Source organism: Mauremys reevesii, linkage group 16, assembly GCF_016161935.1.
Source record: "Mauremys reevesii isolate NIE-2019 linkage group 16, ASM1616193v1, whole genome shotgun sequence".
In the NCBI taxonomy this organism is placed as follows: Eukaryota; Metazoa; Chordata; order Testudines; family Geoemydidae; genus Mauremys; species Mauremys reevesii.
In genome coordinates, this window is record NC_052638.1 from 17,791,195 (window position 1) to 17,819,075 (window position 27,881).

The 27,881-nt window shown below is 41.9% G+C and overlaps 1 protein-coding gene and 2 long non-coding RNA genes across 9 annotated transcripts in view; 2 read left to right on the top strand and 1 right to left on the bottom strand.

Moving 5' to 3' along the window:
* NKD1 (NKD inhibitor of WNT signaling pathway 1) overlaps positions 1-27,881 on the bottom strand; it is a 371,729-nt gene that overhangs the window by 29,948 nt on the left and 313,900 nt on the right. For all 7 annotated transcript variants that reach the window (XM_039503847.1, XM_039503842.1, XM_039503843.1 and 4 more), the window contains one exon: positions 26,761-26,818. In XM_039503847.1, coding sequence (XP_039359781.1) covers positions 26,761-26,818 — 58 coding nt within the window. The remainder of the gene's footprint in view (positions 1-26,760; positions 26,819-27,881) is intronic.
* LOC120384798 lies at positions 19,601-24,359 on the top strand. The gene is made up of 3 exons (XR_005589116.1): positions 19,601-19,731; positions 23,109-23,218; positions 23,961-24,359. It is a non-coding gene; the product is annotated as an uncharacterized LOC120384798 (long non-coding RNA).
* LOC120384799 lies at positions 24,426-27,531 on the top strand. Its single transcript, XR_005589117.1, has 3 exons — positions 24,426-24,643; positions 26,768-26,833; positions 27,431-27,531. It is a non-coding gene; the product is annotated as an uncharacterized LOC120384799 (long non-coding RNA).

The following is a 27,881-nucleotide window of genomic DNA, read 5'->3' on the forward strand; positions in this document are numbered from 1 at the left end:
ACTCCCAAAGCTAATGTTTCTACCACAACATGAACTCACCCGCATTGCACACATGTGGCAACTTCTCATCCTTGTTTCTTTGTTAAATTTGAATGCTATGTTTGGTTTTGAATACTGTGTTTTGTTTTTTTAAACTTATGGCATACTATAAAATATACCTGATTTACAGTGAAGACAAGTTAACAATGAGGTAGAAACCTTAACTTTTAGAATTTCCTGACAAGTATTTCACTTTTTTGCTTTAATGTTGTATTAATGCCAGCCTACACAGACATACACTCACTAAATTTATTATACACATACTCACACATGACACCTAGATTATGCTGATGATTGGCGCTCTATAAAATCTGAGACAGACAGATATGTGGTCATGATAATTAAGCAAGTTAAGTCCAATCTTAGTTGGAATCTTTGGGCACTACTGAAATGTAACAACTAATAATCATAAAGAGTTGTACAGTATTCTACTAAGTAATGTACAAGAACCGAAGACTCATTCTTCCATGTAGCTTCCTCCAAAAACACAGTACTGGAAAACATGGAAATGGAAACATGGAAAGCTAAGGTGCCATGTCAGAAAAATGATAAACTATGGAAATACACAATTCAGATCACCAGAACAACTCTAACTCCGGCCCTGTAGCACCACGCTAAGAACAACCAGAAGTGGAGAGGTAACATGCACACTTGTTATCAGTGACTCTTAGTAATGATTAACCTTTTATGCTGACAGATTGCAAGCACCTCACTTACACTGATGAGTAGTTACTCACAAGAGTAGCTCTGGTTAAGTCAATGAGACTACCTGTGTGAGTAACTGTCCACCAATATGAACAACAGGCTCGTAATCTGGCCCCTAATGACTGTACACTGACATATTTAAACCGAACTGCCCCTATGTTATATCCTGTGACTTGGCTTCTTTAGAACCACAGCCAGTCCACTGAAAAATAGACTTTGCCATTTCAGATATTTTTTAATGGGGTGTATTTGGAAAAAGACTTTTCCACTGGCCTTTTCCTCAAAAGTGAAGAGACAGCATCTCCCCAACATTCCTCTCAATGGACCAACGTGAACTCTCAAAAACACTTCCCTCCGATGGGTTTTTCTGCCAGAGGAACAAAGTGCCCTACTCTCATTCCAACACTATGCTCTTCCAAAGATGTGAATGGAAGGTCTGCTGCACATGTGCAAAGAGTATCAGAACTCCAATTCACTGTGTGGAGCTGAGAGGAGAACAGAGCCAAATAGGACAGAATGAATTTCTGGTTTCAAGAACTATTCTTCCAGTGGTATGTTTAATAACCTTTCCAAATGCACAGTGCGTATGTTCAGATAGGAAGATTTCACTTTAACATATGACTTATGTAACAGGGAAAAATGTACTCTGATAAATTAGACTCCTCAAAAACAAGAGTTCACTGTATTGTGGGAGGGGTGTGTGAAATTCACACGTTGGAAAATCTTTCCTTTGATCTTTGCTGACCATTGTCTCAGAATGATCACTGGTCTTGTGGCTCAAGAGAATTTTCCTTTGAATCAGTTATTCATTTCTGAGCTCTGACACAATAGGGAAATAAGATAATCTCCTCCTGATGTCATATTTCATTTGACAAAGAAAAATGGGGTGCAAATGACACAGCACGTGTCGAAAGCATGGCGAGGGGAAATATATGCATGTATCCAAGTAGTGTGTATGAGTGCGTGTGTGTGCATATACGTGCATACACACGCACATATGAACTTTATGGTAACGTATTTGAATAATCATTCCTGTTGTGTTGTCTGAAATTAGAGCCCTATATTCACTAATTTGCTTCTTCTTTCTTTCTTACTCTGGACTATTGGCGTGCTTTGGTGTCTGCTGCTCAGTTTTGTGAAGGAGATACACACATGCTGAACTTATTTATAAATAAAATGGGAATGTCTGCCTGGGACCGTTCAAACTGGCAGCGCTGAAAAGAGAGATCCACTACTGAGCTGCATGCCAAGGTTCAGATATATTCACAATGTGAACTTCCACTCAGTCCTGCCAATGATATTAAACTAGACCAGACCAGATTGCTATCTCAAAGGAGGGGGGAGAATTAATAGCTTCATGTTTCCAATGTCTGTGCCATCAGAAATTTGTCCATTTACAGAGTATCATTTGTGCATAAATATTCACTTACCTCCCCACTCACATAACAAGCCATCACAGAGGACACACTATGTACACATGTACAGTATATGGAAACATGCCCTTTTTCTTGTGGGAATCCACAACTGGAACAAAATATTTTTTATTACTTCTCACGGGGACCATATCCTCTAAAAAATTATGTTCTCTGTCAGAATACTGTGCGAGTTGAAATATTGTTATATTTCTTTAGAATATTCTCTTTTCTTGTTCATTATTAATAGGCATGTATTCACTTCTATGACCTTAAGACACCATAAAAAGTTTCTGGACAATATTTGAGATTGGAAACAGAATAAAGGAAAAATATATTAACTTGGAAAAATTGTGAAATTCCATTCTTTCATGAAAGACAAATTAGCTGACTTAAGTGTACTTGCAGATGTTTTCCTCCAAGGATTGTTAATTATTACCATCCAATTGCTCATAATTGTGAGAGACACAGAGAGAAAGAGAGAGAGAGAAAGAGAGAGATTACCGTTTTAAAGGTATGAGACTCATTTCTGCAGTACTAGGTTCGGTGTTCAAAGTTTTACTCATTTTCAACAATAGAAATAGACAATACCAATTTTTCTTTAAAAATCACCTTATAAATTACAGAACTAGATAAAAATGATTAATTTGTTCTTCACGTCATAGGCGCCGACCCCGTGGTTGCTCTGGGGCTGGAGCACCCACAGGGAAAAAATGGTGGCTGCTGAGCACCCACCGGCAGTCCCTCTATCAGAACCTCCCACCGCTCCCCGCATCTCCTGCCCGCCACGATCTGCTGTTTTGCGAGGCATGCAGGAGGCTCGGGGGGGGGGGGAGGGAGGAGGAACAAGGATGTGGTGCACTCAGGGAAGGGAGTGGAACGGGGTGGGAATAGGCAGGGTGGGGTGGAGCAGGAGCCGGAAGAGGTGGGGTGGGGTGGGCCTTGGGGCAGGGGGAGAGTGGGGGCAGGGTTTTGGACAGAGCCGGGGGGCAAGCACCCCCCGGCATATTGTAAAGTTGGCACCTGTGCTTCATGTAACAGAAAGCATAGGACATTTCACTTCAAACAGGCTGGTTTTATTGTAATGGCCAAGGCCTCACTCACACACCTATGTCTTACAGCTTGGAACAGAAAGCTAATTAGAGCTGCATTCAGCTTGAGAAGTGGGCGCTAAAACTTTCACCTCAGCTCAAGTGGCTTGTCACTTTAGATTTCTCATATCTGAACCCTTACTATGTGTCAAATTTTCAGAGGTCCACACCTCCATTTGAAATTTTTTAGGGGTCTGCAAATTAAAAAAGGTTGAAACCATGCTGTGCTAAACTATCTGTTCAATCTTGTATTTAGTTGTCACTCTCTTAGTACCTTGCCCAGACCTGAAGAAAAGCTGTGTGTAGCTTGAAAGCTTGTCTCTCTCATCAACAGAAGTCAGTCCAATAAAAGATATTACCTTACCCACCTTGTTTCTCTAATATCTTGGGACACATGGCTAGAACAACACTGCATACATACCGTAAGAAACCATTCAAGATGAGTTAACACCTCTTCAGACATAGGACACTTCATCTTGAATGGTCTTTTACAATATGTGTTAACTACTTATGCTAAACAATGTGCTCCATCTTGTATTTAGTTTTAGCACTCTGGATATGTCTACACTGCCATTAAAAACCCACCTGGAGCCAAAATATCTACACCGCAATTAAACAGACCCTTAACCTAAGCCCGAGTCAGATGACACTCAGTAATCCTGACTTTTGTCGTCGACCTCCTAACAAAGATGGCAGACTTCATCCCACGCCATACTGTTCCTACTGCACAGGAAACAGCTCCTTGAAAATATCTGTTGCTACCACAGATTACCAACAGACATTGTATCAGACCAGGGACCCCAGTTCATCTCCCGATTCTGGTGGGAATTTCTCAGACTCTTTGGAATTGAGTCCTTCGTCCTACAGACTCACCTGCTATGCTCTGCCTAATTTGCATATAACAATGCAATCCATGCCTTGACCCAACATAACCCAGTCTTTGCAAACTATGGTATTCACCCCTGCTTCTACCCAGACTTACCCATAAATTCTCCAGTATCAGCCATTGGCGACCCTCTTACCAACACTGGGAGCTCAAGAAACACTTGCAATCTGCCAAAGAGGCCTATAAACACCATATGGACCAAGACAATCAGGCCCCCAATCCAGGCCACAGGAAAACAACATGTGGCTCTCTGCCCAGAACCCTGAACCAAGCCACCCATCTGCCAAACTAGACTACCAATATCTGGGTTCCTCCAAGATTACAGAATGGGCAAACCCAGTGGCCTTCAGGATATAGTTGTTCACTTTTAAAGCCCTTCACTGAGAAACCACCCCCAAACTGCTGAAACCTGCCACCCATAACAGTTCACGGACAGGAGGAGCACTTGGTCCATTGAATCCTCAACTGTCAGTGAGTTAGGGAAGGCTCCAGTACCTGGTGGACTAGGAAGGCTATGGTCCAGATGAGTGGTCTTGGGAATTGGTAGGTAACATCCATGCCCCGGTCCTATTGCGAGAATTCCCTCAGAAGTACCCTGAGAAACCTGGCCCTGAGGCCATTAGGAGGCCTGAGTGAGTAGCAGAGTCTTGACAGTCTAACAAGCACAGCTGGCCTCTAGGTGGCTTGAAGAGTCAGCAGACCAGCTCTTAAATCCAGCAGCAGCAGTTTAGCAGCTGTTCAAAGCCTTTGTCCATGGTTGCAATAGATCCTGCCCCGGACCCAGCCTTGTGCCTGCCTTGCTTCACTTCAAGGTGACTCTGACACTTGGCTCAGTATCTGGCCTCTGACTTCACCTCTGACCTTTGGCTCTGATTCCTGACTTCGGCTCTGACCCTGGGCTCCTATTCTTAACACTTGCTCCAACCACTAGACATGACAGTCCACATCCTGGACTCTGACACCCTGCTTCCCCCTCACGTGGTCTGTAGGGTTCAGAGACTGACAGTGCCACCTTTGTGGGCCGGGCTCTGTGAAGTAACACTGGGGCCTGCTCATAGCACAAGCTGCAGCCTAGCCTCTGTGCTCAGGTGAGCTCCCCAGGATCCTATGGGAGCCTACCCAAATGGCACCCCCAGCTTCACCCACCTCTCCCCTTCTCAGTCCTTCAGATCCTGCTCCTCTCTCTTCTCCTTGGTCTGCCCCCAAGTCCTCTGCTTGACTCCTCCCAGTCCAGTTCTGCCCTCTCCTGTAGCTCTAGCTAACCCATCTCTCCCCATAGCCAGGGGGAGTGCTTCCAGAGAATGGGGAGAATAGATGTGAGAAGGCAGTGATAGGCACTGTGGGGGCAGGCTTGATGTGGTGGTGACCCACCAGACCCTTCCTGTAATCCACTGTTTGGGAAATACTGCAGTAGCAAGTTGTAAGGAAAAGAGGAGATGGAGGCATGAGGGCTTAAGCAAAGGATGGAGATGAAGCAGCACTGCTAAGGAGTAATGTTAAAATGGTAGCGCTAAGCACCAGAGTTGAAGTTCTGGACCATAATAAAGGACATGCTGGGTCATCTAGCCCAGTATCCTATCTTCCGACGGTGTCTGGGGCCAAATGCTTCTGAAGGAATGAACAGATCAAGGCCATTTTTGAGTGATCCATCCCCTGTCATCCAGTACCAGCTTCCAGCAGCCAGAGTCTTAGGGACACCCAGAGCATGGGGTTGCATCCCTGACCATCTTGGCTAATAGCCATTGATGGACCTACCCTTTATGGATTTATCTAGTTCTTTTTTTAATCCCAGTTAAACTCTTGTCCTTCACAATTTCCCATGGCAATGAGTTCTATAGTTTGACTGTATGTTGTGCAAAGAAGTACTTCCTTTTGTTTGTTTTAAACCTGCTGCCTATTAATTTCATTAGGTGAAGACCGGTTCTTGTGTTATATGATGGGATAAATAACATTTCCTCATTCATTTTCTCCACACTATTCATGATTTTGTAGACTTCTATCATATTCCGCTGTAGTCATCTCTTTTCCAAGCTGAACAGTTCCAGACTTTTTAATCTCTCCTCATATAGAAGCTGTTTCACACCCCTAAGTATTTTTGTTGCCCTTCTCTCTACTTCTTCCAATTATTTTTCTTTTCAATTTTTTTTGAGATGGTGGAACCAGAACTCCAATCCAGTGTTCAAGGTTTGGGTGTACCATAGATTAATACAATGGCATTATGATACGTTCTGTCTTATCTATCCTTTTCCTGTTTCCTAGTATTCTGTGAGCTTTTTTGACCACTGCTGCACATTGAACAGATGTTTTCAGAAAACTATCCACAATGACAAGATCTCTTTCTTGAGCAGCAACAGTTAATTCAGATCCCATCATTCTGTATGGAAAACATAATCCCAACTATACAATGTGCATTATTTTGCATTTATCAGCATAGAATGGCAATGAAATTCTGTTACCCAGTCACCCAGTTTTGTGAGATCCTTTTGTAGCTCTTCGCAGTCAGCTTTGGACTTAAACTATCTTGAGTAGTTTTGCATCGTCTACTGCAAATTTGCCACTGCCCTATTTACCAGATCATGATGAATATGTTGAACAGCACAGATCCCAGTACAGATCCTTGGGGGACCCCACTATTTACCTCTCTCCATTGTTAACACTGACCATTTATTCTTACCCCTTGTTTCCTGTCTTTTAACCAATTACTGATCCATGAGAGGACCTTCCCTCTTATCTGCTTACTTTGCTTAAGAGCCTCTGGTGAAGGACCTTGTCAAAGGCTTTCTGAAAGTCCAAGTACACTTTATTCACTGGATCACCATTGTCCATGTGTTTGTTGACCAGCTGAAATCAATAGCAAAACTCCCATTGACTTCAACAGGCTTAGGATTTCACCCCAGAGTTCCAGATACAGGAAAAGTGGGAGAAGAATCAGTCATACAGTCAGAATTTAAGCCAGAAGGGACCACCAGATCACCTAGTTTGACCTCCCGGGTATTACAGGCTACCAACACCACCCAGCACCCACACACTAAATCCCTCAACCCAACAGTCCTTCAGAGTCAAGGACTGTCAGGACCAAAGGGATAGACAAGAGAACCTAATATGCCTTTTCAAGTCTCTAATTTCTTTTGCATTGCACAGCAAGTTTGACAAATATGACTGACAATCCTAGACCATTGCATAATGTCAGTCATAACAACAGCCTAGTTTGAAAGTTCAGATTAAGAACTCCTTTAATCAGGCAATTACCTTCACATTCAAATTTCAATTTTTACATTCTTCTTGAATTCATAAACGAAGAAACATCACCCCACGCCTCCACCAAGCACAGATTGTATATTTATACCACTGCACTGACTGAAATATATTTCTGAGATACTTAATCTTTGCTTCCCTTACATTCTTCTCCCATACCTGTGGATAAACATCCACAGAGCAGAGCCAACATCCAAGCAACATTCCTGTTCCCCAGCCACGAGAGAAAGCACATGGGAAAACATGCTTGTGCTGGGTTGGTGCCAGAAATGTGTGTTCAGCTCTCTTGGGATGAAAACTGAAGCTGATGAATTAGACACACCCTTCAAAACAACAAAGATTAAGCTGCCACCTCTCATGCTTACTTCTGGGAAATTAATTGTCCCTCTCAAGTGTGGTAGGAAAAAGGCAGAATGCGATTTAGCAAGAGCTGCAACAGTGGCACTGCACATTGGAGTGGGCTGAACAGTTCAGAAATTCAAGTTGTGTATATGGTGAGAAGCGATTTCATGCTATTTCATTGTCTAGTGGCTCTTGGACAAACATCAATGACAATGTTCAATTACACACCGGCAGGTTTAAAAAAGCCGCATGATGTTGTGAGACTAAGAGTCCATTTCTTATTCAGAGGGGCTCATTAAGCGTGAAACATCTGTATATGACCAAAGTGGGGTAGTGGCTGCGGATGATATAGTTCTGATAGTTGGGAAATAAATAAATAAATAAAAAGATGACAATCCAAATTCCTTATAATCCTTCAGCCACTCGGTACCTATTTCCACTGACACGTCATCACCAGGAATTTCTGAACTGGAGTTCCCTTGAATGTCATTGGGGTCAAAGTATTTCCATGGATAAATAATATCCAAATGTATGGTTTTGTGCAACAATTAGCTGAGAGTTTCTAGCCTGTTTTCATACCCCCCAACAGTTTGATACAGCTGCATCTGATCTGAGTATTTCCAATTCTGGATACAGAATATCAGCAAGTTTCTGATTTTTTAATTTAAATGCAGAAATTTTTCCAGTGTCTCTATTTAAATAAAAACTATTTGCATAAAAGATGTCTAAGCATGTGGCAATCCAATTGCTCGCTGCTGGCTGTCTCACTGCTCAAACATGCTGAGGCACCAAACCTGAATTCCTCACACTCTCTCCACTAAACAGTTTGCAGCATTTTACCTGATTCTGGTTTCTATTTCCCATTAGTTCCCCAACTCACTATATTTCAACAGCATCAGCCAGATTAACTGCTTTACCTGACCATCTTCCCCAACCTACTTTGATGTTCAGTTCTCAAGCGCCAGAATACCTTTTGGATAAAGATCAGACAGCATTAAACAGAATTACTAATTAATTAAGCAAAGTTAAATTTTAAACACTGTTTGTTGTGTTAGCCAAAAACCTGAACAGCCTTTTTTTTTCCATTGGAGATCAAAAAGATAATTTTTCCCTCCTCCCCATCTAACAAAGAAAAAAAAGTCTTCATAAGCTTTGTCTAAGATGATTCAGGATGGTACCTGTAGGAGCAAGATTTGTGTTTGATCACCGAGCATATCAAAAATCACATTAGCAGGATGCAATTTGCTATCACAAGCTATATAATTTAATCTAGTAAAGAATTGCTTAAGTAAAAACTGACACTTCCATAGCGATCGCTTCCCACTTGCTAGTAGTATTATCAGCTGACAGATGGGGATATCAAATAGCCATTTGAAACTAAAAAGAATACCCTTTCAAAGGCAGCTATATACTTGTTTTGGTCGGTAACGCTGATACTGATAAAAATAACTTCTTACCACCTCAAAATAAGTTGTAGGTATGTAAGTGCACAGTATTTGCAGTCTTTACATTTCTTTATACTTTTTTTTTTTTTTTTTTTTGGTCCGGGTGTCATAAGGAGAAAAATTCAGAGCCTAAAAAATCCTTTATTTAAATGAAGAATTAGTAGGGGAAATGTTATTAATAATGGAGTTTTTTATATCAGCTGACTCCCATCTAACTTAGATGTTCGAGGGGAAAACTGGGTTTCTGCCACCTCTGCTATTATACCAGGGGCTCTGAAGATCCCCGAACTGTGGACTATTATCAGCCAATTCATCAAAAGCACTTCCCCTGGGGAAAACATCTTGACCCTCACCTATCTATTCTTTTAAAATAAGCAAAGATATATTTTGGTTGCTATGAACCAAGTGTATGTTTGGCGACCTTCCCTTAGTTAATAGTCTCTAGCTGATTTCGAATGCTACCAGCATTTAGTTTTAGACAACACTGAGTAAACTAAGCAGACAATTATTCCTACTGCTCTATAGTTCACACTTTAAAAATCTGTTTGTTCTTTTTATTACGGAAGCTTTTAGATACCAAATCCTCAGGCTCTGAATGTCTGTTCCTACCCTTTGCATATTTTATTATGCGGTAGCACCAAAGTAAAACAGAATCGAAGGGCGGTCTTATCGTTAAGTAGCTGGGCTTGGGCTCAATTACAAGCTCAGCCACAGATTTCCTGTACGACCTTGGGCAAGTCACTTGACTTCTTTGTGTCTAAATTCCTCATTTGTAAAATAGAGATAAAGATATTTCCCTCATCTGATTTGTCTAGTTAGTTTGTAAACTCTTCAGGGAAGAGACATAATCTATGTTTGTACAGGGACTACCACAATGGGATCCTTATTTCACTGGTGACCTCTACATGCTACTGTAATATAAGTAAATTTATAATAATAAACTCAGGCTAAATTTCACTCTCCAAAAATAAAAATCTCAATAGTTCAGGAGCATCCATCTTCAGTGCTATAGCATGTAACCTACACGTCTGTGGGTACTTTTCATCTCCTAAGACTTTCAAATGCCAACACATGGCGTGCAGAATTCCTTGAACTTTAACTTACCATGCTCACTGTATTTTGGGTCAAAGGAATACTTACCAATTATTCACTAAGGTACAGTGGCTGAAAACATTTACACACACATTCAGTTTTATGCGCATGAATTCCCATGTCATTCAAAGGGAATACTCAAGTGTAGAAAGTTAAGCATACATGTGAGTGTCTGCAGAACTGGCTAGAGTACACGACACAAACAGCACTGAGTTTAAACTGTTTCATTTGTTTCCAATCCAAATTAAAATACATACTTTATAATAAAATCAAAGATACATTTGGCATATATATGACAGGGCACCATCCTGGAAACGTCACTTGTGAGCAGTCCCAACAGACATGAGTAATCTCGCTGAAGTAATGAGTAATCACTGAAGGAGCAGACCCTTACATTTTAGCATATGTGAAATATTAAATTACCAGATTCCAAAGAATGTAATCCACAAAGACGGAAAATGTTTTGCTATAGAGATTTTTTTCATCTTGCATAACTGATTATGTACACGATACATTGATCTAGTGTAATACGGTATCAGATGCCTTCCCGTATTGAAGGAGACACATTTGGAATCCACATGTAAGCAGCATGTCTTGCTAAAGCAAGAAATTTGTTTCAGTTCCAGCTAAGTGAACAAAGGTAAAGAGAGTTAGTAAATGCAATACAAGGACCACATTTTCCTTTAGGATGTGTGCACAGAGCACCCCTTGCCCTCAGTAGGCATTCTGTAAGCACAGCAAAAGGCAGAATTTGGCCCTAAGTATTTTGTTAATGTCAGAGGATGACTTTAAAGTCAATTCACAAAAAAAAACAGAGCTGTTTTGATTGAAGCAAAGGCAATAGAAGGGGTTTTTATTTTAGTAACTCTGTAAACTTCACTCCATACCTACTAAATATCTAAAATACAGACAGAGGAGGATAGTGTTAGAAAAAAATGAGAGAGGTAGGCACACAAACCTTGAATGAAGGGTCTGCAATACTTCACTACTATTTTTAATTCTTATTTTGTGGCATCCAAGTAGATCTTTATTAACTTTGCCAGTGTGTTCACTTTTGCTATCTATTTTTAATCTGAAAATGGCTGGTGTTTTCCTTTGAAATAGAAAAGGCTGGCTCTGTTTTTATCTCGGAAAACAGTGTATTATGTATAACTGGTTTTCCATGAAGGATGGGAAAAATTCACGTTTGTGTTATTTGACCTAATACACAAATTGTTGTATAATTCAGATACTAATGTAAATCATTAAAGAAGGTAAGATATCAAGAGCCAGGTTCTGATCTAAGTGTGGCTCCAATCCTTTGACATCTGGAATTATGCTGGATTTACACAATAGTAACAGAACATAGAATCTGACATTTATTCTTGCAGTTTAACAAAATCTATTTGAATTAGAAGGTATATTTACAGCAACTAGCATCCTATAATTACCTGAAAAATCTAAATAATTGCCAGAGATATAAAATGGCAGCTGCCATGATGAGCTGAAGTCATTTTAGACTCTTTTGAAGTATTCATATGAATACCTGAACATTGCATGATTCATGCACATATCAAATACTCATCCCATCCCGTTTCTGTTTTCAATTTTAAAAAGTGGCTGTAGAAAAGGGCCTGAAAATGGCACAGCTTGCCCATGACTTAGCAGCTATCCCTCAGCCTCACTGATGAGATGACAATATAGGGGCATGTAGTAATCACTGCTCAGTGTAATGGAGTTAGAGTGATTGACCCCAGCTGTGGAGGACTCCTTAAACAGTGCTGAGCTTAGCTGGGGGAGATACTACAGAGAAGGCAGGATTCTCCTGCAGGAAGGAGAACCCACTAGGAGCAGGGTAGGCTCCTGTGTGTGTAGAGAGCCCTGAGAGAGGGCTTGTACATGTTGGAAGACAAGTAGGAGAACCAACATGGAGCAGAGTAGGTTCTTGTGGGAGAAGACCAAGATAGGGACTACAAAGATCCGGGAAATCCCTAATGGAAGTTTCTAGAGCAGAGGTTCTCAAACTGTGGTCCACGGACTGAGCTCCATTCAGGTGGTCAGTGGATATTTCCCTCTAGGGTGCATGACTGGGCGGCTGCACACAAGAGAATGAAGGGTCACTCACCTAATTAGTGGAGCCACGCAGGCATGGCTCCACTAATTAGGTGCCTGGACCCTGGAGAAGACGCACATGTAAGATGAGGTGTTGGCCTTGGGGGGAGTAGGGGGTAGGTGGGAGGGGGCAGTGGGGTTAGAAGAGGGGGGTGTGGAGAATTTGGTATGTGCATGGCTGCAGCAGCCAGAGAAAGAGGCAACTTTTCCCAGCTCCAGAGCTGCGGCTGCTGGGGAGAGACGGCCCTCCTTCCCAGCCCCAGCTCGGGGGCTGCTGTGGTGGGGGAGAGGGGGAAGGACCCCCCCCCTTCCCAGCTTGGGAGCTGCTGCAGAGGGGGAGAGATGGCATATCCATCGCAGTGGAAAAGTAAAACTACTGATATTAAAATATGAGTTGCACGCTTTTATTTGTAGAACAAAAAAAGTTAATTATTATTAAGGTTTTTTTTTATATAGCGCTTTTATCCAAAGTGTTTTACAATACTTAGCTAACGGTACAAACAACATTTGGAAAGACTGTTAAGTGGTCTGCCGAGACCCTCAGCAATTTTCAAGTGGTCCATGAAAAAAAAAATGGAGAAACACTGCTCTAGAGTCTCTGGAGGGAGGCAGTAGGGGAATCCTGCTGCGGAAGAAGCTAGATAAGAGAAGCTCTGGAGGTGCTAGGAGAAGGGACCAAGAAGGGACCAAGAAAAACAGGACTTCAGTGGCATCTGAGAGGGGTAGAAGAGCTATTAGTTTGGGCATTTGATTTGGACTTTCAGTTGGACCCCTGAAAGGGGAACGAACTTTATGAGGAAGAGGAAGACCCAGCGAGAGGCAGGTGGCCAGTAGCAGATGCCAGGGACTAGTACCCTTTGTAGCACTGCACCCCAACCCAAGGGAATGCTACAGGTGGTGAGTACACGACCTTACACTCTCCTGACAAAAACACCAAATGTTTCTGCCAATTGAGCTGGTTGTAAAATGAAGATATGGATATAGGGCGTGACCCAATGAGCATCAGTTCACTGACTTAAAATTACATTGGATCAGACCCACACTGAGGAGATGTGGTTGTTTTGTGTCCCCAGTTAATTTATTAAAAATAAAGAAAAGATTTAGAAAACCCCAATAATTCTTGATGGATGTGAATAGGAATCCTTCCAGCTTCAGGAAAGTTCAGATCCAAACCTAAACTCTACAGAGTGGATGTCTATCTGTCTATAATGTGCCGAGATTGGTCCCTCCACCAATACAGTTGACTGGAAAATAGAGAAAAAATAATCAAAAATACTTTGCCATTTTTATAAATCAGAAAATGTTACAACCATCACTACTGCAAACACTTGCAAACTATCAGAAAGAGCTTTTGCTCAAACTTTCCCCCTAATTTTTCCCCTACTGTTACTCACACCTTGTCAACTGTTTGAAATGGGCCATCCTGATTATCACTACAAAAGTTTTTTTTCTCCTGCTGGCAATAGCCCACCTTAATTGATTAATCTCGCTACAGTTGGTATGGCAACCCCCATTTTTTCATTTTCTCTCTCCAGGGTGGCCCAGGGGGGGCAAGAGGGGCAATTTTCCCCAGGCCCTGGGCCCCACAGGGGCCCCCACAAGAGTTTTTTGGGCTTCTGGAGTGGGGCCCAGGCCCCCGGAGCGGTCGCAGTCGGCAATTTGGCGGCGGGGGGTCCTTCCGCTCCGGGACCTGCTGCTGAAGTGCCCCGAAGACCCACGGAGGGGGGTCCTTCCGACACTTCGGCGGCGGGTCCCAGGGCAGGTCTTCGGTGGCAATTCAGCGGCGGGGGGTCCTTCTGCCCCAGGACTCGCCACCAAAGTGCTGGGACTTGGTGGTAATTCGGCGGCAGGGGGCCCCCGCCGCTGAAGACCCCAGGCCTCCTGAATTCTCTGGGCGGTCCCGTCTCTCTCTCCATATATCTTCCTACTGTATTTTCCACTGCATGCATCTGATTAAGTGGGTTTTAGCCCACAAAAACTTATGCCCAAATAAATTTGTTAGTCTCTAAGGTGCCACAAGTACTCATTCTTCAAGCCTGGAAAGTTTCAAACCCCAAATAGTGAAGATTTTTGGATTGCTAAAAATCAGTTAAAAATAAGGTCTTAAAATGGAAACACTCAGGCAACCTTGAACCAGAGATCTTACTTTCAGTCCAGCTATAATACTTGTGATCTATAAGGCAGCTAAGTTCTAAAATTTGTGTGTCTCCACAGTCCATCATAAAGCTAACCATATTCAAACACATACACATTATCTGACATTTCCATGTTGTCTTTCATCCCAAAGCATGTTACTTCAGCTATAAAGCACTAATGAAATGCAGTAACCTCTTAATGCAGGATGGAACTGGGCTGATGTACAGCACACTGCACATCACAATCTAGAGCAGTGGTTCTCAACCTTTCCAGACTACTGAACCCCTTTCAGGAGTCTGATTTGTCTTGTTTATCCCCAAGTTTCACTTCACTTTAAAACTACTTGCTTACAAAATCAGACATAACAATACAAAAGTGTCACAGCCCACTATTACTGAAACATTGCTGACTTTCTCATTTTTACTATACAATTATAAAATAAATCATTTGGAATATGAATATTGTACTTGAATTTCAGCGTATAGTATACAGAGCAATATAATTGTATGACATCTTATTTTGTATCGACTTTGCTAGTGATTTTTATGTAGACTTGTAAAATTAGGCAAATATCTACAGGAGTTGATGTACCCCTAAAAGACCCTGGCATACCACCAGGGGTACATGTACCCCTGGTTGAGAACCACTGATCTAGAGGAAGAGGGGAAACCTTATACAAAGATGCTATGGATCTATTTTTATAGATCATGGCACGGGATCTTTAAAGTCTATATAGGGCACACAAGATTTAATTTTTAATGTCACAATCTAAGGACTCCCACACAAACTGCATGACACTCAATCTTGGCAATAATATTATTATTGTTAATCATAGGAGCACCCACAGATCCTAAACTGGATTGGAGTCCCATTGTGCGGTGCAAACACAGATGAAGACAGTCCCTGACCTGAAGAGCGTCTAAAAGACAAGTCAACCCCTCCTATCGTCCCAGGTAGTCAAGGTGTTTCAAAACGGAGAGTCAGCTGTTAAGCTTCTCCGTTTGTGTGAAATTAGACATCTTGTTTCTTAAGCTATGTGATTGTCGATTTTTAATAAAAAGTGTTTCTTCTAATCCAAGCCATATTCACTGCTTACCAGTGGAACCTGGACTGCACACCTCAGTTGGGGCTGGAAGGGGGGGGGGGGGGGACTGCTATGGTGCAGAAGATGCTGATGGTCTAGGGATAGGGCACCAGGAGATGTGCTCAGGGTAAGTCCTGTCAGTAAGGCTCTTACAAAGCCCTAGCTAGGATTTAAGGCAGCCTTCCCCTGGCATAACCCCCTCGCCTTCTCCAAGAGTATGTCCTTTTTTCTCCCCCACACTTGCACTCTCTAGAAAGACTCCTTTAAGAGCAGGAGGGGAGGGGGACCCCAAACCACCCGATTTTAGCTTCAGGCACACAACTCCTTATGAGAGAATATGACTTTCCTCCCCTATAAATCTTCTATACAAGTAGTTCCTGGCGGCACTGAATCACCTTGGCCATTCCCACAACAGGCTGTAGTGCTGATGGCAGCACACAATGCAGTGCACAGCAAAACTCTGAGGTTTCTCCAGAGCCCTGTGAAAATTCCTTCGGGATATTTTGGTTTACAAGAGCTGTTCCCCACAAAAAGAAGTTTTAAATCCTTCACAGTACAATGTTGGGCACTTTGTTTTATATCCTTCATTTGTTAGAGGACTTGGATTGCTGGATTCTGATTTACAGAGCAAGAAAAATCTGATTGCTGGAAGTTTTTCTTTTCCTCCCTCCTCCCCCCTCTTTTATCCCCTCATGTTGGGAATTTCCATCTAACCAAAGCAGCTGGACTACAGGCTTTTTTGAGAGCAGAAATATTGCTTCAGGTTCATTTCCACAACCCCATCGTGCTGCATTTATTATTTGGTTTTACTCACAGACTAGTTGTGGTCACACACACACACACACACCCCTCCTCCTCCAAACAAATGACATTTTATCTTTTTCTCCACAGGAGACTAAGGTTGACTGCTACTTGTGCTTTGAGGTTTGGATATGATTGAGATGAAACATCTGTTAAGAAAAAAGGTGGAGAGGAGAGGGAGAGAAAAAAAAACTTTTTCCCTCTAAAAATATCACGTCTTTTTTCTCCCCCCACAAAACTTAAAGCATGTGATGAAATTCAACTTTTAAAATATAACCCTGGAGCTACTTGAAACTATAAAAGTCTCCTCAGTATCTGAGGCAAGTCAGAATTTCCACTGTTCAAGCTGGGCTTTTATGAAGAGCAGACTTTAGAAAAAGCTGTAATCTGTCTAGGTAACAAAGGGCACTTGTTCTGCCTGTTGAGGTAAAACTTTGGGTTTCTGTAGCTTGTGCAGCAGAAGTGGAGTTGAAGCACACAAAAGCACCCTGACTGATATACACTTTGAATTTGGGACAGCAAGCTTGCAAAAGCAATATGCTTTTTACTGCAATTGCATCTGTGTCTGCATGTACATGCCTAGTGTATTTGTTAGGTTCAGCAAGCTGACAGGGTTGTTGTATCTAAAACAGCCAGCCCAAGGTCTCCTGGAATGTGACTCCCTTTACAAACTTTAAGGAGAGAAGGTTTCGAAATCTGACACCAGCTCGATGGGTTTCTACTTTTGAACCCCTGATGGAAAAGCAGCGACTGTTTAATCTTGCTGCAAACCACGTCCTTGCATGCCATAGAGTCAGTCATGAGAGATGTGATCATATGAAATCCCTGGCTGTGACAGGAGGGGCTTCCAGCAGCACGCATATGGGGGGCGAAACAAAAGCCCAATGGAGGAGCACCCAGCACTCTAAAACCTGGCTGAAGTGGCCACACCTCAAAAGATCAGCAAAAATGTGTTGCCTTGGCAAGGCAGATATTTTTGTGAAAGTCAAACACAACTGAACTGATTTTGAAGTTGTTGCTAGAAACAGGGTGTGAGGCCTATTGGAAGTGATCCCAACTGCAGGTTTCTAAATGAAACCTGACAACCGCTCTGAAGGTGAGAACTTTGGAACCAAGATCTCTCTTCTGAAAAATCAAGGGTCGGAGCATCTTTGCAGTTACGGTGACATAAATCTGGTGTCACTAGGGAGGGCAGCGGAGTGTGGCATTTTGACTCTAGAAACTGTGGTTAAGGTGACGAGAAAAATAACTGGCAATAATCGTTGCTGGGAAATTAAAAGTAGAAAAGGATCTTTGTTCTTCGAGCAGACTAAGTGAAGCCACTGATATTCATCATGTTTCCAAAAAGATTGGTTTCAAACTCTCAACTGATGTGTTCCCTTAATTTTATTCTTTGGTCATAATGACGGTTATCCTGGGGCAAAGTTGAACAGCATTTTTACCCTGCTGCACGCATACAGTAATAGCTATCTTGGTACTGTACACATTGGATCAACTGCTTCTCCCAGCTGCAACCTCATTGACTCCATGAGGTTGTACAGGTGAGAAAGACGACAGAATCCGCTTTGGTCTACTAATGGGCTGAACTGATTTTGTGACCATTTGGTAACTCAAAACCAGGGATGTTCAAAAGCTGTAGCTAGAGAAGATATGTTGCTAGCTGAGATCTTGCCCATTATTTAACAAGGGCTAAGGGGTCAGATAGTTTAATATTCCTGATGTTACTTGATCCTTTTTATGGCATCTTAGTATGTAGCTTGAAACATTGCCAACATTACGTGAAAGGAAGAAAGGTGGGAATATTCTAACTTACTTAAAATATTTTAAAAATTTCCACATTTTTGAAGTATATTCAAGGAATTCGACCTGTCCTCTGCAAGTCCCTCACTCATTTTTTCACTTCCTCAGCTTCATCATGAAATTAACAAAGAGTTAAGTTACTAATATGTTTTTAATTTTGTGTAACTATTTCCTTTATGTAAAAGTCACCAGCAAGAAAATAGGAGCTTTTACTGGTTTGGGAAAAAGTTTTGTATTATACCTTTAAAGCATCTCACCAGCATACTCTGGTGGATAGAGAACGGGACTGGGAACCAGCAAGCCAGGTTTTTAGTCCCAGCTCTGCTACTGTGCCCTTGGGCAAGTTACTTAGTATCTTTGGTCTGTGTTTCTCAGTCTCTAAAATGGCGATAACGTTTTGTAAAATGACTTCAGACCCAGAGACGAAAAACATTAAATAATCTCTAGCCTGTATAATCTCTCCAGACCAATGTAACAGGTTAATAATCTAGGAGAAAAACATTCTGACACTTACACTATGGGGGAAAAGTGCAACTCAAAAGAATTGTAGTGAATGCTGGTGCTTATAGGTGGTGCTGGATTGTCAGCTCTGGAGACTGAAATCCTACAAACACAGAACATGTATAGCACAGTCAGACTACAGCATGCTATCCTCCCTGCTGTTGTATGTATCTCAATGCTGACAGGAAGGATCAATCACTTTTCGAGGTGACAGAGTAGCTCATTTTTCATGCCCATTCTATCAGTGGGTTCTCTGCTGCAATTGTCAGCAAAGTGGCAGTTGGTACCAACTGTCATGATCCTCTTGGAAATGGACGGAGCCCACTGACTGATTTCACAAAGGCTATGGACAGCAATTGGAAGGCAACAGCTTTTTATCACTACTTTTTTACATCACTGCAGTTGAAACTGTGACCCTCGTACAGTGGTTTTCAAACTTTTTAGGCTGCGAACTCCCTTCTAAATAATGCAGTCTACCGCATACCTTATCCAAGATGGGTATGATACTATTCCCATGATTAGATTGCCAAATCTCACTAAATAAAGTATGTTGTCCACCATTATGGGATTTTTCTCGCATACCTCCTGACGAGAGCTCATGTACACCAGTTTGAAAACCACAGCCCTAGAAGTAAAAGGCTTGTGATCCAAATACCAAACTCCTTAGAAGGAACGGTTAATGTTAAGGAACACTTTTACTTTTTTTAAGTGCCTTATACCATAAGATTTTCCTCCAACTCATGGCAAACAGCCTACCTGTTTCTTATAATTTCCTGGATCTTTGTCTGACCACAGGAAAACTTTGGCTAATCCTACCAGGCTCATGTTCTTTGGCAACTTTTCTTCTATCTGCCAAACTAAGCAGTTTTTGCTTGGCGCCTTCCTCTGCTCCTTTTTTCTAGCTTCATTGGTGCCCTTTCCAATTCACAGAAACCAGCTTATCAGCTTCCAGTTTGGGTGGAGACCAGCTGTTTTGGCAGACAAACCTAGCTACTGCGAATGGGTCAGCATGCAGCTGAAGATGCAGTTCACAGGTGGCAGCTTTACTAGGGTGAGTTAATAAAGGAACATTGGGCAATCTCATGATATCTCAAATTTTTGCAGCCACTAAACAGATGATGACCAGGGGGGACCATAAACACAGGTTTTGCTGTATGTGAGTAACACGCTAAGTGCAGAGGATTCTTAATAAACCATGAAAATGCAGAGTTCACTCACTACACACCAGAGTGCTGACAACAATAGAACAGCAACTTTAATGTACAATTAAAGGGGTGTGGTTGTGATATTAGTGATGAATAGTTATTCAATTGTAAACTCCTGGGGAAAGGGAGCCTTTCCTTCCCTGTCTGTAAAGCACCATGTGTACTAATGGCACTAAATAGGTAATAATAGCTCTAAGACTATTAGGCAACTGTGCCTGACTGCATAACTCGTCTTTTGTCAAGTGATCCTTTCCATAGCAAGGTGCAACCTATGTCTTTTCTATATATGCTAAAATGGTTTCTATACTGCATGTAAACAATGCCTAGAAAATTATTTACATTTTCAATATGAAAAATTATAACATTCATAAAATGAAGACACTAAATTATGTAGAGTTACTTAGGTTTTAAAATTGCCAGGGCAGGGACTGTGCTTTTTTTATGTGTCCATTGTCTAGCACAAAGCTTCTAGGCACTATAAATAATAACTGATTAAGTAACCAACGTATGCTCAAAAATATTTTACCTACAGAGAATATTGCTTGTATCCATACCAGACATTTCAAAAAACTTCCCCAAGACTACGATGTACTGTGAGCACACTCCAAAAGTTTGTTCAAGGTTCAGAGATAATATCCATTCCAATGAAATTCTCTATACATAAAATAGGGAATTACTGCTAAAAACAGACTGAGTGTTATAAAAGTGTGTCCACTGTATGGTGCATATTCTGTATTCCTAACTTCTGAATTATCAGGGACAGAGGGAGAAAAAGGAAAAAGAATCACGAAGTGTAGGTTACATAAGCGGCCCAGTTCATCTCCACTGACCTTGAGTTCATTTAAGGTGCCCATTGACCATGTAAGAGAAAATCCAAAATTTGCAATGTACAGAGCGGTGAAATCAAAGGCAGGTGCTGAATATAATAGACAATACTGGTCAAACTGTTTCTTTTTGCATGGCACTCAGTAAACAGAGTAGCCACTATTGAGTTCTAACCTCTTGTCACGCAGCAACATTGAGTCAACAATCCGCACTCGTGGCTTAATGCTTTTGATGTTTACTTTGTTCTTTCTATAGTTCAAAAGAAAGCACTAATGCACCAGTCCTTTTACCAATCTTAATCCCAGAATCCCGAGCCTTTTGCTGTTGGCCAGTTAAGTCTGTTAAAACGAAAGGATTTGATCAAGCTTTACTTAACAACACAGAAGTTAAATCCAGCTTCTTTTTGGACTGCTAAGACAGTTCTTTTTATCTTTGCTGCTCAGATGGCTTTAAAAAAAAAAGGTAATGAACTTGGCTATGTAAAACAAATGAAGGAATTCAATTATTTCTCCCATTATCACATTGTCTTTTTAGTGTGACTCTTCTAAAGAACTCTGACTTACTCTCTAATCAAGTCTCTGTGTGTGAATGCTGCAAATCTCCCCCAATAGACTGTTGTGACCTGCTGTGCTTTTCTGCAAATCCATGAAATGCTGTTTTCTCCCTGTTTTCTTGATTAAATAAAATCTAGATAACATATGAATTGTATGTCAAAGTACCATCAAGGGAGTTTGGCAGTCCAGAAATATTGGGCCAGTTAAGGAAGACCAGGTGAAGGAGAAACAGCTCCAGGCAGATAAGGGCGTGTCTACATGGAGCAGCAATGTGCACTAAAGGGATAGCAATTTCTAAAGTGAACTAATGTGCCACACACTAAGTGGTTCATGTAGACCCTGCTGGTGTGCACTAAAAGATCCTTCGTGTGCTTTAACGTAGTGCTATTCAAAACAGAACTTTTAGTGCACACCAGCAGGGTCTTATACAGAACAATTAATGCACAATGCATTAGCACTTTCTAAATCACACCCCCATAATGCGCACTGCTGCTCTTTACAGACAAACCCTAACACTGTAGGGCACCAGAATCAAGTACAGGAAATCTTCACCTGTCCCAACGTGCTTAAATTCCCAAGGTTCTGCCCCGTCAGAATAAACCATTGATTTACTCACTTCTCCTCAACCCCTACAAACCCAGAGAGGAAATACAGTCCAGTGGTTAAGCTGGTTGTCTGATATTTGGGTGTTCAAATCCCTGCCCTACCACAGACTTCCTATTTGACCTTAGTCTCTTTATACCTCAGTTCCCCATCTGTACAGTAGTACTTCTCTACCTCCTGGGGGATACGCTGAAGATGGCGGGGTGATTATAGTACACTAATTGGGGGCCATAAAATTATCTTATGTAGTTAGATCTATTTATCTAAAATACCCACTTCTACTTTACACAAGCAGTTTTTGTGTAGAAAATTGTTAGAACTAGTTGTCGTTTCCACAGCCACGTTTGAACGTCACTAGAAAGGGGTAGCTTCACTGCCGTTCTAATAGTCCATTACCCCTGCAAGAGGAAGCATCCAACAGGACTCCAAGAAGGGTAGTGTGGATGCACCGAAAAGTCTGAAAGCATTTTGATTTGACACAATTAAGCCACATTAATGAAACTGTTCTGGAAAAGTGGATAGAATTGTTACTAATGGGGAAAGCAGGGCAAGTACGTACAGAAAGGGTCGGGGAAATTTGCTGTCTTTTTAGAACAAGACAACGCCTTCCCAGTGTGCATTTAAGCAAGAAAATCCTGAGAGAAAACAGTTACCTTCCTTCCAGCTGCAGGAGTGCCAGGGCAAAATTCTTCCCTGGCTCCAGGGAGTGAGAAAGGACCACCTACACTCATCTAACGCCTGCCCTCACTACTCAGCTTCTTCATACGAATGAGACACACTGGTAGTAATAATGTGAACTGCACTTCTTGGCACTGAGCAGCAATGACAAAATATAATAGCCTAAAAGTGCCAAGAGCAGTTTTACTCTCTAGTAAAGAATCCTGTTGCTGGCTAGTTTGAAAATGGTACACGCTGGGTGTTATGTCTGCCATATAGTGCAATGCCCCAACCATGATTTAGACGAAGAGTTGTGTATTATACACCACAATATAATTAGATGAAAAAGACAAAATGAGACACATTGTGAACAGAATTGTTCACTTTACTGGCTTTTCATATCCAGCATAAAGTTGGCTTTTACTATAATGCTGTCTATTAAAAATTCAACAACATTTGCCAACTATTACCACAGACATCACCTATTCTAAACGGAGGTAAAAATTGTAGCAATCTCAGATGTGCTAACTGTTACCAAATGTTGGTTTAACAATGACAAATGTTAATTATTATTTATATTACAGCAGCACTCAGAGGCTCCTGCTGAGATTGGGGTCATATTGAACAAATATATAGTAAGAAATAATCTCTTCCCCAAAGGACTTACAAGCTAACCAGATGATGGAGACAAAAGGTAAAGTATTATTTAACCCATTTTAGAGATGGGGAACTAAGGGCAGGTCTTCACTACCCGCTGCATCGCTGGGTAGAGATCTATTTATCGGGGAGCAGTTTATCACGTCTCGTCTAGACACGGATAAATCGGTCCCTGAACACGCTCCCCGTCGACTCCAGAACTCCAGCTCGCAAGAGGCAGAAGCGGAGTCGACAGGGGAGCGGCAGCGGTCAACTCGCCGCCATCCTCACAGCCAGGTAAGTTGACCTAAGATTCACTGACTTCAGCTACGCTATTTGCATAGCTGAAGTTGCGTATCTTAGGTCGACCCCCCCTCCAGTGTAGATCAGGGCTAAGATGCAGACACTGTTAGAGTGGATGATCTTTTGAGTCCCAGTTCAGTATCTTAACTGTAAGATGATCCACTCGACAGCTCTCATATATACCTTCACCACAGAGTTTGTTTGTTCCTCTGGCATGAACTACGTATTTTTTAAAATAAAACCAGTAGCTGGCCATGCTAATATAGATAATGTTATCACCACTCACTGACACTCACTTTTTAATTCTATGTAAAAAGAGAGAAACTAAAATTCTATGTGAAAAAGTAGCTTTTAAATCAGCTGATGGTTTTAAACTAGTTTCTTTCAGCAATTCCACGATGCTTCCTGAGAGCAGGGTCTTGCCAACTCCAACCCAAAGAAGTGGACAGGCGTTACCCTGCTAATGGTCATTTTACAAACTCTCTGTTTGATTTCAGCACATCATATCTACCAGTCATACTGTAAGAATAAGGCCTTCGTCTGCAGCCAGGTTAAAAGAGCAGCAGCCATTAGCTGAGAAGCAGGAAGTCACATCCTCACATTCCATCTAAATTACATTAAAACAATGTAATACCAGGTTGTTAAGAAGGCAACCCCGTCCTAATGGCACCAACTATCACCAGATAAAGAAACAGATCTTAAGATGGTTAAAGAAAACTTAGTTTGATGGCATCCTGCCTGGCAAGCAATCACTTATCAATAGTTGTGAGTGTAAAATCTATACTTCTTTATTGTTTTGTCATTACGATCCCCACTTCCCTATTGTTTGTCTGTATGATCTCTGTCTGGTTCTTTCATTGTTTCTGTCTGTTACATAATTAATTTTGCTAGTTGTAAATTAATTAAGGTGGTGGGGTAGGATTGGTTAGAGAACTGTGTTAGGATTGGTTAGTAACAGTTTAGTATAATGATTGGTTAAGGTACAGGTTCACCCCAGGACTCAAGTTTCACTCTATAAACTGGGGTCCAAAAGGAAGTTCTTTGGGAACCAGTTCCAGGACACAGCCCCAAGAACAAAGCTGCCAGACCTCCACACTCTGCCAATGACACCGTGCAGTCCCCCAGATGGACCTGATCATGACTGGCCATCAAGAAAAGTTCATCTGCCTAACTGGGAATGGTGAGCACTATATGTGTAGCGTGTGCATTCTGGTTTTGGTGATTGTTAATCAATAGAGGTTAAGTAGGATATTACTGTGTGAGGCTCTTTCACTGATAAAATACCCCGCAAACCCGCAGAGTGTAAGGTTACGCCTGAGCGCACAGAAGGGTGAGGGTGGGTGCCTAAATTGACAGGGTTATGCCTGAGCCCTAGGAATGGGGTAAGGGTGGGTGCCTCTAGAGTGTGTGAGTGACACAGAATTTTTTGTGGGTAACAATGCCCTCTGGGTCACTTGGCATTGGCCACTGTCGGAAGACAGGATACTAGGCTAGATGGACCTTTGGTCTGACTCAGTATGGCCGTTCTTATGTTCTAATGCAGACCAATAGTTTACATGCACTTTCTGATATAAATTAGGCAGCAGTCTCTAAATGAAATTTAAAACTTTATGTTTGCATCCTCAAAGGAATAAAGAAGCTCCAAGAATCATTTGCTAGAGAAAAGCAAAAGGAGGCTAAGAACCTAGGCTCACCACTCAGGAAGAAATAAGTAGAGAAAGTTCTACTGGACTAGCAGAGCAGAATTGCAGAAGCCATATTAGCAGATAGGGGAAAAGGTATTTTTGGCACCTTCAGTTCCACCAACACAAAGATGAGCGCTGGATTGTAATCTTCTTGACAAACAGTGAAAGGGTACTGGGTTATTGATGTGAAAAACTGCACAGGTGCCATCTTTTGCTGTGACCCCAGCAAAACTCACAAATTATGCAGAGTTGGATCTGGTTAGAACTTACAAGGGAGAACCCTAAAAGAACACAAACATATTGAAGGACTTGCATTCTGTAAAATGAACTCTTCCCACTGTGTAGGTACTGAACCATGTCCAAATCTGCTGTCAGAAGACATCCAGCTTCTAACTGAAAAAGTATGAACTCATCATTCTAGATAGCGGTCTTAATGTATTCTTCCACTGGAGCTTCCTCTAAGCAACCTCATGCAGTATCCATCTCTATCCTTTTCAAAACAGGAGATTTATCTACAGTCTCAATGACTTTAAACCTTAAAATCCAAGGAAATGTTTATGCAGAGTCTTCTAACCACACACGCGCACAAGTAGCCATTATATAGAACGATGGTATTGTCTAAATAAAACTTGGTGTGGTTCCTTACACTGAACTAATTGGGGACATTGCTTCCATTAGCCCAGAACCTAAGTATAGTGCACAGCCAAAGTAACTAGCCACTGCGTAAGGGAGAATCTCATAAACGCTTCAGCAGCCCCATGGCTGTTGTGTCTTTGCTACACCGGGCAGGATAGCTGGTGGATCTACACAGGTGAAGATCCAATGTCCTCAACTCTGTGTTCCTCAGCCCCATACCCAACCCATTAGGGTGCAAGAAGCCCCATTAAGCTGTGTTCTTTGGCACACAGGATGGTTACTGTCCTGCTGTTCCCTTCATAGCAGAGCTACACCATTTTCCACTATTGTTAGGGCCACAATCACAGAAGAGGCAAGTTTAGCCTCACAGACAGGAGAGCTGCACAAATAATGACATCTGCTCTTTTGTGCTGAGCAAGAATCTCTAATTCTTACTGGAGATTAACAAATGTGGTCTCTATGCCACAATCGGACTGTGGCTACACATCTGCCCTTTGAGCGGGGGTGAGGGGGATTCCCAGTGCAAGAGGACATACTTGCACTAGCTTTCATTGAGCTATCTTGCAAAAAGAAGCCACAACAGCACGGGCAGCGGTGAGTGATGGTGTGGGCTCGCCCTCCCAGATACTTTCCCACGGGGTCCAGGAGGGTTTGCACCTGCGGCAGCTAGCCCATGCCACTGCTCCCTGCTGCCTGTGCTGCAATGGCAACACTGCTATTTTTAGTGCGCTAGCTTGACGAGAGCTAGTGTGAGATAGGAATCACACTCCTAGCTCAAAGTGTAGCCATCGTCTAGATTTGTGGATTTAGGAGGGTTACAGAAATATGGAGTATCCCTGTCTTATCAGCCACCAAAGATAATGACATTCCCCATACAGCTTACACACTGTTATTCACGGAGTTCACACTTTATGACCTGGTTTGAATTTTCCAAATATGCCTTAGTATTAACTAAGGAGAATTGTTCTTTATGTACCTTCTAGACGGAAGTGTTCATCACCAATTGTCTCTCTGTAACCTTCACCAGACGGATCCTGTAGAAATAAGAGGTACAAAGAAAAAAAAAAGATTTAATGGCTTTACAAAACATTGAAACATTACTCAAATGCCTAATTTGGTTCCAAAGTTAATGACAAATGTTATAAGTTACAACACAACTAGCCCTCACAATGCAGTCATCTTCCCTGGGCACATAGGCACCATTTCATGAGTGCTTATGATAACAAGGAGAAAGGAAAAGGTACAGTTCTAAAGGTTTGAAGTATCCCATTCATGGCCACTATACCTTTACTGCAGAGACCCCTAAGAAACACAAATCCTATAAAGTTGGCGTTCACCTGGGAATTAGGGGCAGCAGTTAGGGAGCTTTCTGCAGGAAGACAAGGATAAGTCAGTATCTCTCCAAAAGGAGGACTGGTTGTATTCATTAGCTTATTTAATGAGGTCATCTAATCAAGATGAGTCTTAAAGAGACTGACAGGCTCAGCAACTTTTTAACCTTCAGAGACTGTACGTTGCCCAACCTTTCTAAGCGACTTGTTAGCAGTTACCAACTGTCTCCTTTCTGCAGGCCAGGAGGTAACTAAAGCAAGAAATAAGAGCCTAGGAACTCTGAGACCAATTTCTGTACCCTGTTTTTTAATTAGATTCTACAGAATGCACTGGTGTCTGAACAACCCTGAAGAACCTGAAAACTTCCCTTTCTCCTTGTGCATGTACATTTTAAATAAAGTTATGAACTGGTGGCCCAAATCTGCAGCCACCGCATGAGACTGAATCTCACTGAAAGGCATGATTGTCCCGGATAAAACTATAGGTTTTTGCAGGGCCATCAGAGCAGCCATTTTGGATTTGTTCTTCTGAGCAGCAAATCCCCACAACCTCTTTCTGAAGCTTTGTTTTTAATTTAAAATATCTATTAGAGCCCCTTCTTCCTTAATAAGTGTTGATAAGCACCAGCTCTTATCTCCAAAATAAACAAAGGAAGAAATGGGCATGGAAGGAAGGGAAATGTTATTAAATGCTGTGGTTGGGCATTACCACATTTCTGCAAGAGGATGAAATCTTCAAAACTCATGAACTAGGGGCCTGACAATA